At 37.6% G+C, this 13003-nt stretch overlaps 2 protein-coding genes across 2 annotated transcripts; one reads left to right on the top strand and one right to left on the bottom strand.

Moving 5' to 3' along the window:
• Positions 1-5748: 5748 nt before the first annotated feature.
• On the top strand, positions 5749-6702 carry LOC118663034 (putative olfactory receptor 52P1). Its single transcript, XM_036322311.1, has one exon. It carries the CDS (start codon positions 5749-5751, stop codon positions 6700-6702), a length of 954 nt encoding a protein of 317 aa, XP_036178204.1.
• Positions 6703-11236: 4534 nt separating this feature from the next.
• LOC118663028 (olfactory receptor 52A5-like) lies at positions 11237-12187 on the bottom strand. Its single transcript, XM_036322298.1, has one exon. The coding sequence runs from the start codon at positions 12185-12187 to the stop codon at positions 11237-11239; it is 951 nt and encodes a 316-aa protein (XP_036178191.1).
• Between the last annotated feature and the right edge of the window lie 816 nt (positions 12188-13003).

Here is a 13003-nt window from a genome sequence, read left to right as displayed (position 1 = left end):
GGAAAAGCTAAAGGAGTTCATCACCACCAAACCAGGATTATATGAAATGCAGAAAGGTATCCTTTAAGAAGAGGAAGAGGAAGAAAAAGGTAAAGATACAAATTATGAACAACAAATATGCATCTATCAACAAGTGAATCTAAGAATCAAGTGAATAAATAATCTGATGAACAGAATGAACTGGTGATTATAATAGAATCAGGGACATAGAAAGGGAATGGACTGACTATTCTTGGGGGGGGAAGGGGTGTGGGAGATGCGGGAAGAGACAGGACAAAAATCGTGCACCTATGGATGAGGACAGTGGGTGGGGAATGAGGGCGGAGGGTGGGGCGGGAACTGGGAGGAGGGGAGTTATGTGGGGGGAAAAAGAGGAACAAATGTAATAATATGAACAAAAAAGATTTAATAAAAAAAAATTATATTTTGTCTCCAGACTCTCTATTAGTCTCTGGATTCATATTTAACATCTACTCACAGGCTTCTCCTGGTTCCTGAACCCTTCCTGATGCTGGGACAAGAGCAGCAACAATAGATAAACTTTCTTTAGGCATTTTCAAGACGTCTCTTTATAGGATATGACATTTCTTTCTTTCTTCTCTTTCTCTTTTTTAACCTCATCTGAGGATATTATTCCACTGATTTTTAGAGAGCGTGGAAGAGAGAGGGAAAGACAGAAACATCAATGTGAGAGGCACACTTCAACTGGTTGCCTCCTGCATGAGCCCTACCTGGGCCCCAGCTAGGGAGGATCCTGAAACCTAGTTTCATTCCCTTAACCAGAATTGAACCCGGACCCTGCAGTCAGCAGGCCGAGGCTCTATCCACTGAGCCAAACTGGCTAGTGCAGTATATGACATTTCTTAGCCCCTCCAGCAGTGGACCTTCATTTTTTCCTCCAGGAGGGAGGTGGAAAAACCCTAGATCACCTTCTTGGATTCTTATTACGCAAGTTAACAAGAACACTGCTAGTGGCATACCAGAGGCTTAGCCAATGAGCCCTCAGAAAAGGTGTTTCCTCTGCAGCTCACACACAGAGGCAGGAATGCCGGTGCACCCCAGCTGGTAGTCCCTGTTCTCTACAGGCCTGCTCGCCACCGTGGCGACTGGCAGGCAGGCGCTGTTCTCTGTGGGCAGGCCCTGCTCTCTGCTATCCGTGGGCCTCTCTGCTCCCGGCCCTGCCGCGGCTGGCAGGCAGGCCCTGCTCTCTGCTCTCTGCGTGCCTGCGCCATCTGTGGCTTGTCTCACCATTCACGCAGTCCCCTCCTGCCCACCTGCATGCATAGCCTCCTCCTGAGTGGTCATGACGTTACAGCGTCCCAGCTAATTTGCAAATTCACTCTTTATATATATATATATATATATATATATATATATAGTACCAGCTAATTTGCATATTCCCTCTTTACATATATATAGATTGTACACCTGAAACCTATATCATTTCAAGACCGATGTCACCCTAATATACTCAATAAAATAAGAGAAAATCATCATCCCCCATATGATAGTCAAATAGGTGATAGCTAAATATAATTAAACAATGTAAATGGACTCAGGGGAAAAAGGCAAATTATATGTATGGGTTAGTAATGTCCTGATTATGGCTCTAGTCTTAGCTTTGGGATTTCACTTTCTACTGCTCCTCAGAGAAGGTTATGTTTCAATGTATTCCACTGTCATTGTACTAAAGATTTGTTGAGGTGGTAGAGGATTTGTGTTACTTTCCTCCCCTCTTTCCCTATATCCCCTTCCTTGGATGCAGTGGTTCCAATCTAGTTCTTTGATGACATATCCTCTATTGACTATATTTCCCCTCCATCCCCCAGAATGAGATTAGGAAGGAATGGAGTAGGCTGAAATGTTTGACTGTTAGAAGAGATAAGGTCTCAGTATTGCCCTCTAGCTAAGACTTTCCCCTTGGAGAGGAAGCTTTTTTTATACAGAGGGTTCGGGAAAAGTTTCACATTGACTTCTCTTCCAACAGGGGATATTTCTTTAATCCTAACTGTGAATCTGTTGGTGTTTTTAGAAGTAAATTCTATGTAATATGTGGGACACCTCTGAATGAAGACAATAGAGTTTGTCATGTTCATGATAATCTAAATGCAGCCCCCAGCAACTTGTCAGATTTCATATTGAAGTGTGTTGACTGTTGTAACTTTAAGTGATCTCTGCTCCAAGCAGCTGGATACTGTGGGCTGTACCTCCTTGGATGTGCTTGTCTCTCTATGTTTCAGGTGGATGATTTGCCCTGTGACCTCATTTCTAAGAAGGCTTTAAGAAAAGTCATTGATATTCAGTTTGCCTAGCTTTTCCGTGTCATGACAGGAGTGACAATTCTGAGCTTATTACATTTCAGAGATAAAATAGAAGTCACCAAACTTTTTTTATTGCTTTTTTACAGAGAGAAAGGGAGAGGGAAGAGAGTCAGAAACATCGATGAGAGAGAAACATTGATCAGCCACCTCCTGCACACTCCCTACTGGGGATGTGCCCTCAACCAAGGCACATGCCCCCGACCGGAATCAAACTCAGGACCCTTCAGTCCACAGGCCGACGCTCCATCCACTGAGCCAAATCAGCCAGGGCCAAACTTTTTAAGTTTACAATGTCATTATAGTTTTCCAGGGGGGACATTGTTACTGCTTTGTGCTTCATCCTAGCCCAGACGTCTTTACCCTTCAATCTTATTTCTCCTAAGTGACCCATCAACCTTCCAGAGGGATCTCCTGAACATAGGAAAAGCCTATTACAAAGCAACCATAACTACCAACTTAACCACAGAGTCCTCACTATCGATGGCTACACTGTCGTATTTTTAACCTTTCCAAGATATGCATATTGGTCTAGATAGATGCTTCAGTATAAACTATAATTTGATATTTTTCACAGAATAATGGTTATTTTAAATCATTATCTACAATATATCAAGGATTGTGAGATAGAATTCAAGATAAAACATCTGAAAGTAAAATGGAAAAGGAAGATTTATAAGTATGTAAATGATGTCACACATTAATAAGCGAAAGGATGAGTCTTTCAGGAGTGAGATTTGGAGAGGAAGAACCAAATAAAATTCTAATATTTATGTAACTCATAACCAGAAAAAATTAAAAATAAATCATATTCTAAGATGTCAGCCGAAATAAATGAAGGGTAGGCAATGACTATGAATATATTATTGCTGGTGGGTCAGAAGCCTTTAGAGCCTTTAGAGCAAGATAAAATCTGTGAAATTCTTGAGGGACTGTGGAGATCATAGAGAAACATCAGATCTTCCCTTGGACTCCACTGAGAGTTTACTGAGATTAAGTGCCTTCCTTTGGGTAATCACAGTGTAATGAGAGCGATGACATGCAAGTGAAAACAGGAAGAGCACATGGTAAAATCTTTAACAGAAATGAAGACTTCGTCACTGCTTGACTGGAGTGGTAGAAATAGAGAAGGCAAGGATAGTTCTGGGATTTCCTAATGGCTGGATGTTATCTGTTGTTGCCAACAAATAAGATACATTTGGATAAAAGAGAATGGGAGAGTTTACTTTGGGACATTTCAATACCTTCATATAAAATATATAATGTATTCAAAAGAGACTGCAGAGAAAAGACAACTGTATTCCAATACAGTTCTCTACTCTGAAGTGGCAGGTTCCAGGCAAGAGAAAATGCTGACTGACTCAGAAACAGAAAAAATAGCAAAGCTCAGGGTGTCAGAAGAAATAAGGCACTTATATGGTTCAGAAGCAGATGGAATGGTATTGCCAATAGAAAATTAGAGAGGTCTGGGCAGGTATTTGGATTACCTGGCAGACTGCTGAAGATAATATAAAGAATAACCTTATTGAAACAAATGCATTTCTTCAAAATTTCTTTCAAAATAAGCCTGGGAGAAGACAGAGAAGATTTTTTGAGATGAGAGGGGTAACTGTACAAGCAGACCACGATTTGGGGGTAGTTCTCCGTAATTTCCTCTGTGTGCCACATTCTATGGCTCTGACTGGAAGCTTCCATTGTTAAGGTCACTTTACTGCTTTTCTCGTGGAACAGATGGCATGTTATGATCTTGTAAGTGCTTCTTTTCTCTTGGCGTGGATGACATGTTACTATCCTATAAGTTAGCTTATGAAAAACTAAAAGATGATTTTAAAATAATTACATATATTTACCAAGAATGATTATGCTTGTTTGTAATCTTAGGTGGGTTAGCCTTTTGTATGTTTGATTCTCCCAGAAGCAAATATAAGAATGGAACTTGGCCAACCAAATTTCCAAGTGGAAAACAATCATTTGAGAATTTGCAATCATCGAGAGTTTGGTAAATACTTAAAATTTCTTCATACTCTGAATGTTCACTATTTGCAGGTTTTGTCCTAAATTCTTATCTTTGTCTTGGGTTAATAGACTTCATCCCCTTAGGCAGTAATTTTCACAACACTAAGTTTCTTTATTGTTTCTACAGTTTAAGCTCTGAATTTTTATAAATTAAATAAAAAAATCTTTAACTTTTAACAGGGAATAATAGACCATTCCACCCCCCAACACACAACACACACACACACACACACACACACACACACACACACACACAAAACACACACACACACATTATTTACATTTACTCCTCTACACAAGGAATCATTGCATTAGTAGTATTTACCAATATATCTTGAGTTTTTACATCAGTGGTTTCAGGACCATAAATAGAGACCCTGGGAGCAATTATAAGTTTAAAATCATGTTAAGAAGAGTGAAGTACATATGCCAAAATAATGATACTAGGAAGAACCTGGATGCTAGGAAGAACGATAGGGTTCAGTTACCAAAACAAAAGGACAAGGTCAGAGCAAGAGTCACAAGATACTGCTCCTGCTGCCAAGACCAATAGGGCTGAATTGCACTTTCTTTGTCCTTCACTATTATTAGTCAGGAAAGATGCTAGAAACAGAGGGAGTGATGTCTGCAGCTGGGAGTCAGGGCTTTTCAGAAAATAGTCTGGGCTTATTAACAACTATTGTTCTTATTTGCAGCAACTTTAAATCATTTGACAGCATGAAGAAATAATATATTCTATTTTTTCTGTTTATATGATTGTGTTATGCTGTATATCTTCAGGTATTCTTAAGGAATTCATTGAAAATGGGGACAAATTTGTCTTTGATCAATGATAAAGCATTGATTGGCTTTAATTTTTATAAGTTTGTTCTATATTTTAGGGTTGGAAGATCTTATTCTAAATTCGTGATTATTTTGCTATGGTCACTATGAATGAATCTTAATATTTTTGAAACACCTGTAACTTATTGTGTGTGTGTTTATGTATCCACATTTGATATTTCTTTGAAAAAACAACTTGTTTTTTTCTCTAACACAGTTTATCTCACATAATCCATGTTGGCTTTGACATAATAATGACGCTATTATATTACTAACTTATCTTCTAATAGGAAATAATAACTACAGTGTAGAATTGAATACAATTCCAAAACATAGGGAAAAATATGTGAAAGATGTGAACTCAGTCTTCTCATTTGCCGGTGAAGGTGCTGAAACTTAGAATGGCGAAGTGGTATACCTGATTACTGACAGAGGTTTAGGAGGAGTCCTACCTCCAGGTAGGCTATTAAATCATGTGTCTGGATTTCCTACTTGCTGAGCCATTGAAGAATCACTCTGTTACACTGCTTTCTTCCACTGCAGAACTCACTGGCTACTGTGTACATGAGCATGCAACTTACTGAGTTTTAACATGGCAGACAATTCTACATATCACTACATCTCTTCTTTCTTCCTGATTGGTATTCCTGGTTTGCAAGACTTTCACTGCTGGATTGGCATCCCTGTCTGCCTCCTGCTTGTCCTGGCTCTGCTGGGGAACAGCATAATCACTGTCACCATCAAACTAGAGCCTAGCCTCCACCAGCCTATGTATTTCTTCCTTTGCATGCTGGCAATGAATGACATGGCTCTTGCCTTTTCCGTAGCTCCCAAGATGCTTGGTATCTTCTGGTTGGAAGCTCATGGGATTGACTTTAATACCTGCCTAGCACAAATGTATTTCATTCACACATTTTGCATAATTGAGTCAGCCCTCCTAGTTGCCATGGCCTTTGATCGGTATGTAGCTATTTGCATCCCACTGCGTTATACAACCATCCTGACAACAACCATGGTCATTAAAATGGGTCTGGGTAGCATGACCCGAGCTACCCTTATGGTTTTGCCCTGTCCTCTTCTCCTTAAGAGGCTGCCATATTATACCAAAAAGGTCATCAATCATACCTACTGTGAGCACATGGCTGTGGTGAAGTTGGCCAGTGCCAATACTCTCATTAACAGAGCATATGGCATCTCAGTGGCCCTTTCAGTGATGGTATTGGACCTAGGGCTCATAGCCACATCCTATATCAAAATCCTCCAGGCTGTCTTTCAGCTCTCTTCCCAGAATGCCCGCTCTAAAGCACTGGGCACCTGTGCTGCCCATGTTTGCACTATTCTTGTCTCCTACACACCTGCACTATTTAGCTTCCTAACTCACCGCATTGGCAAGAAGGTACCTCCAAGTGTCCACATAATTTTTGCAAGTTTGTACCTTCTGGTACCCCCTACAGTCAATCCCTTGGTATATGGTGTCAAGACCAAGCAGATTCGTGACCGAGTGATGGGTCTCTTCTTCCCAAACCAGAAAATTTCTGAAAAATGAAATATATATGTATAGAAACTCATGTTGGTAGAATCTGTCTCATGAAGTCCTAGTGCATTAACAATACCTGCAACATTGTCCCCAACATGCTATTTCTCCATTCAGCTGTGTTTTTCATCAGAGATATTTGATGCTGCGCATTTATGTTTTCTTTCTTTTAGAAATAAAGACTGCCTCCTTATTGGAAGCTTTCAATAACTGTTAGCAACAATTGTTATTTATTATTGATATTATTTCATATTCTATATTTATTGATAACATTTTAATATCCTGAAATGTGGAATGACCAGGCTAATTATTGTCACAATTTAAAGTTTCTCAATACCCTGGACAATCCATTTTATACAAGCAGGTATGTTTTTTCATTGTTATTTGTCCCATGCTCTGTTTAAAAGTTCTCATGTAAAAATGATTATTCTCAAGTTTCTTTTGGTTTATTATGGTAATAATGACTTAATTTTCAAAAAATGATCACTGTGCGTTTACCTGTTTACTGAGCACTTTACACATATTTACTTCTTTAGTCCACAAAACTATACAGTGAGATAGGTGTTTATTATGCTCACTGTATCAATTAGTAAACTGAGACTGAGGGGTTATATAACTGGCACAAGGAAGTAGTAATATAGAATTTGAACCAGGGACTCTAGCTTCAGAAAATATGCTTTTTACCTTGCAATATTGTCTAGCATGATGGAAATCTTACACTTAATTCACTTTTAGAATATTGAATACTCTTTTTAAATATATTTAATTCTCCTACATCTGATCTTTTTTTTTAAGATATTGTGGTAGATTTTCTCAAGTCTCCCTTAACCCCTTAATATATAATGTTCAGGGGTTACTTCTATTTTACTTGAGAAATGTCCAGTCAATGTAGGCTTTTATCACTATTACTATGATTTCTGAATTTATGTAAAATTTCCAGAGACACAAAATCATACTTACATGAAATACCCTTTTGAAGAATATAAATTATTGGTCACATTAATTAAGTGCTTCATTTGAAAATAATTATTTTCTTAATTAATAATATTAATTTTATTTTGTATGGAGCACAGGGGAATATACTTTGGGTATATGTATAATGATCTGTGCAATACATCCTTTTACATTTTGCTCATTTCATTGGGTGAGAGTTCACTGAGTTGGAAATTATGATTTTTGACTGAAGTTGATATGTATTTTTTAAATATTTAAAAATCATTTGTGTGTGTTCAAATATGTTAATTCCTCAAAACTGGCTGTTTCTGTGTATGTTGTTTTGTTTTTTTCCTATAGAAATATTCTTGTTTGTTGTTGACTATTATGTATCCTATTAACTGTTATGTCTTATATAGCAGTGTGTTTCCTTACACTAATGTAATTCATTCTATATAGCAGTGTGTTTCCTTACACTAATGTAATTCATTCATTTTCTCAATGAGTATATTTTGAAAGATTTTAGCAGATATTTTAGAGCTAGATCTGTAGGGAGAGAAGAGTTAAGTTCAAATATTGCTTCCATCACTAATAGCTGGTGAGTTTCATTTTTAAGTTTATAAATTGCGATTTTATCATTGATTGAATGCAAAAAAATATTTTTATGCTTTATAGAATCAGAGTAAGGATTAAATGAGATAATGAATGGAACACAAGTATCACAATGGTCAACAAAGCCTTCTTTCATATGTACCAGTATCAATGCCATGATAGGCATGGGAAATTTGAAAATAAATTAGCAAATGTATTTTTCCAGGTATCTAAACTGAGCTCCTGACTAGTTATCTCTACCCAGAGATCCTATTTCTTTATTTAAGATGTCCAAAAGTGAACATTTTGATCTTATTCACTCACTCAAATTACCTTACAAAATTTCTTATCTTACCAAGTCACTGAAATCAGCAAGAGAGAATCAGTAGTGTCATAGAGGATTTATTAAAAGTTAGATATATGCCAAAAACATATGGAAAAAAAGTGAGGAGGAAAAGTAAAGGAATTAAGTGAAAAGAAAAATATTCCAGCATCTATTCCAGATAATGTAGAAAAAGATCAATTTAATATAATATAGTTTTTTAAATGTGTATTTAATTATGGAACACCAAAATAATACGGTGTCTGAGAAAAAAATCTAATTAAACATATTTAAAGAGATACCAAGAGAAAACTGATTTCAGACTTAAAGAATGATAGTAATATTATCAGGTAACAGGGCAAAGGTTTCCAAGTACAGGTAACATCACAATGTATGTAAATAGGCATAGTAAGAAAAGTGAACATACATCCAGAAGTCAGTAGTGTCATAAAAATAAAAGGAGAGAACTTCAAGGAAAAACATATAATGAGAAAAGCAGTAGAGATTTTCAATAGGAAAATATATAGTCTGTGACACTATCAATATATAGTTGGTCACCTTGGGAAATAAAGGACAGTGTAATGACACTAGAGAAAATATCCACACAGTCTGGTACACAATGAATAACGTTGGATCCAGGTAATAAATCTAGTTCAAAACCTGAATATTTTACGAAATGGCTACATGTTATTTTGCGCCTATAAAGTCTAAAGTTACTCTTGATCAATCACACAGAAAATGAACATGTCAGGTCTATGGGACAACCTATAGTACACAGACCGCACCAGCTTGCGGCTTCTTTCTATTAATAAAATCTGATTGGAGTGCCACCTTACCCATCAATTTATGGAAGCTTTTATCCTATACAGCAAGTCCTCATTGAACATCATTGATAGGTTCTGAAACTCTTACAGAAACAACATATATTGAAACGAATTTTAACCTTAGGCTACTTGATGAAAAGAAGAGTTAAGTTTCTATGGCATCTCATCCACTTTATAAAAAACTAAGTTGAATGAATGACATTATTCAAGAACAATGGCAATTAAGACAAATATCACATGATCATAAAAGCTTAAAATATTTACTCTGTCCCTTTACAAATCATTTGTTCACAGTTGAATAGGTGAAGTTCATAAGATTTTTAGGTTGATGAAACTATTTTGTATGAGACTGTAATGGTGAATACATGTTCTTCTACATTTTTGAAAACCCAAAACTTTAAACCACAGAGTGGCCCTTCAATTCAATACAATTATTGAAGATGTTGGAGGATTCTCAGAGAGATGCAGACTATCACAAAAAAAGTCCAATTGTATAGCAAATGAATGAAATAACCTCCCTGAAGGTGATGGTGAGAAAAGGCACTGATCTAAGTAACTTTGGAAACGATAACTAAAGGGAAAAGGGCTGTCCATAAACCCTTTACTCTAGTTGCCAAAGTTTTTATCAGAGGAAAGGATTATCATATCATAGGGGGCTTTAAACTAGAAATTACCAATGAAATAAAAGGGTAACAGATGGTTGAAGGAAGGTGTTTCACTGATGAAGGAGAAATTTACTGCTCAGCAAGAAGAACAGGCCAGAAAGATTTGGGTGGTAATGAATTAAAGTTGCAGATATTAGTAGTAACTGAAAATTAGCTGAATTTAGATGTAAATGGTTATATATATAAATATTTATTGATTTGTACACTTACATAGGTTAGCGTACACACAAAATTCCTTGCTCTGTCAGCAGAGAGAACCATAAAGAAAGACAGGTAGCAAGCACCAAGCATACCTGTGGTCCAGTTCAGGAAATATCCAACATAAGCCTGAAGCAATTTTTAATGCCATAAGGTAAGTCTCAAACACACACACACACACACACACACACACATAATTGAATGATAATGAAAATTAGAAAAATGAGGAAAAAGAGGAAGGCAATTACTGAAATCAAAATAAAACAAAAAGAAGTTAGTTCGTTATTCTTAGAATTCTCAAGTTCAAACTAGATTTATTCAGTTTTTAAAGAACACCACAAACAACATTTTGAATCAGAGGCTAAACAATTACATTTAAGTGTGTTTTAAAACCCTTCCTCACTGAAAGATTCAGAAAAGAATTTCACTGATTGAATAAAAAGTCTTTATGATTCTTCTGTCTCTTATGGCATCTGTTGATGAATTAATACCTTATCCATAAAAAACTGAAATTGTTTAAATAGCATTTAGAACCTTAGTGACTCAAATGCAAACTTTCTTTTTGCACACAATGCACTAGAGAGAGCACAGAATCTTGCTAAGAACAATGGTTTCTCTGAGTGTTATTTATCTATACTAATAAAAGGGTAATATGCTAATTTGACTGGTGATGTCCAACTTCCTTCCAGACAAAGCCGGGTTGGCAGGGGCTGAGGCTGAGACAGAGGCATTGGGGGAGCAAATAGTTAGGGGCAAGATCAGGCAGGCAGACAGTCAGAGGTGGTTAATGGCAATCAGGCCAGCAGGGGCACAGTTAGGGGCGATCAGAGAGGCAGGCAGAGGCAGTTAGGACCCAGAGGTCCTGGATTGCAAGAGGGATGTCTGACTGCTAGTTTAGGCCCAATCCAGACAGCCAGATTGGAGGGGGTACAGGCCAGGCTAGGGGACCCCCCACCCCGTGCATAAATTTCGTGCACCAGGTCTCTAGTATGATATAAAAATAAGAAAAAAAGTCAGGAAGTATCCTTAGAGTGGAAAATTTTGGATGCTCGATCTCGAATCTCTTTGGTCTTCACACCATACACAATAGGATTGAGCAATGGTGGGACAAGCAGGTAAAGATTGGACAGAAGAATATGAATATAAGGTGGAATATGGAAGCCAAACCTGTGTGTAAAGAAGGAAAAGAAAGCCAGGAGATAAAACTCAAGGAAGACACAAATGTGAGCAATGCAGGTGTTAAAGGCTTTCAGCCTGGCTTCCTTCTGAGGCAGACTGAAGACGGTTATAAATATTTGAATGTAGGATACTGTGATGAAGATTATATCAAAGCCAAGTATACTGAAAGCCACAAACAGGCCATAGATCTTGTTGATTCTAGTATCTTCTGCTGCCAATTTCACGATGGCCATGTGCTCACAGTATGAATGGGAGACCACAGTGGTCCAGTAATACTTCAACCGGCATTTGATGAGGATGAGACATGGAGCTACAAGAAGGGCTCCTCTGAGTGTCACCCCAACTCCAATCTGAGTGAGAAGTTGGTGGGTAAAAATGGTTGCATGTCTCAGAGGATGACAGATTGCCACATAGCGGTCCAGGGCCATGGCCAGCAGAATACCTGACTCAATGGACTGGAAGGTGTGAATAAGCCACATTTGCAAGAGACAGGCATCAAAGTGTATCTTGGGCAGATGAAACCAGAATATTCCTAGCATTTTTGGCAGGATGCAGGTACTGAGAGCAATGTCTGTGGCTCCAAGCATCGCCAGGAAGAGATACATGGGCTCGTGGAGGCTGCGCTCAGATTTGATGATGACCAGGATCAGAGAATTCCCAAACAGAGCAACGATGTACATGGCACAGAAAGGGATGCCAATCCAGGCCTGAACAGACTCCAGACCAGGGATCCCCACCAGTGTCAGCACCGAGGGCATGAAGACTGTGCCATTGAGCTTGAACATGATGGCTTAGAACTCCCTGCTTTAGAGCTTCTGATACAAGACAGTGTGGGTTGAGTATCTCGCTTCTATTATCTGTTCCAAGCTAGATTTCTGCAAAATCTGAAATGGAAGAATTTTTACCTAATAGAATAAGTCATATGTTAAAATTTGTTGTAGTTGTTTATCTCGAAATTTTTTTATCACAATCTGATTAATTAATAACATATTTATTTTTGATATATATACAAAAGCTAATAATGATCTTGCTGTATAATAAACATAATTTTTTATATTTGCAATAACTTTTTGGTTATTTTTCAAAATCAATTTAATTCTACTCCTAGGGCCTCTACTGAGGAAGGCTACACCAAGGCAAGATGAAGGTACATGAACAAAAACTATTCCCTCACTTCTTGAATTTCATCAAAAATATGAATTTAATTCTGAATGTATTTTTCTGTTTAGAGATGATTTCAGTTTTGAAGAATCAATACATTGAAAAGCTCACTTCTCTGCTGTTATAAGTAATTGTTTAAGTGATTACTGAGAAATCCAGGATGACGATGATATGTAATCACTAATTAGTAGTCTACAAATCAGTTTAGCTCTCAGATATTCCCTGAATGTATATGTACAGTCCTACTTCTTATTTTTTTAAATTAAATCTTTATTGTTCAGATTATTACATTTGTTCCTCTTTTTCCCCCCTATAACTCCCCTCCTCCCAGTTCCCACCCCACCCTCCGCCCTCACTCCCCACTCACTGTCCTCATCCATAGGTGCACGATTTTTGTCCAGTCTCTTCCCGCATCTCCCACACCCCTTTCCGCCCAAGAA

This window comes from Myotis myotis, unplaced genomic scaffold (genome assembly GCF_014108235.1).
Source record: "Myotis myotis isolate mMyoMyo1 unplaced genomic scaffold, mMyoMyo1.p scaffold_m19_p_10, whole genome shotgun sequence".
In the NCBI taxonomy this organism is placed as follows: Eukaryota; Metazoa; Chordata; class Mammalia; order Chiroptera; family Vespertilionidae; genus Myotis; species Myotis myotis.
This window is presented reverse-complemented; position numbering and strand designations above follow the sequence as displayed.

Bases quoted from the DNA above. Each gene is read 5' to 3' on its own strand.
- LOC118663034 (XM_036322311.1), top strand. From the start codon at position 5,749: ATGGCAGACAATTCTACATATCACTACATCTCTTCTTTCTTCCTGATT.
- LOC118663028 (XM_036322298.1), bottom strand. From the start codon at position 12,187: ATGTTCAAGCTCAATGGCACAGTCTTCATGCCCTCGGTGCTGACACTG.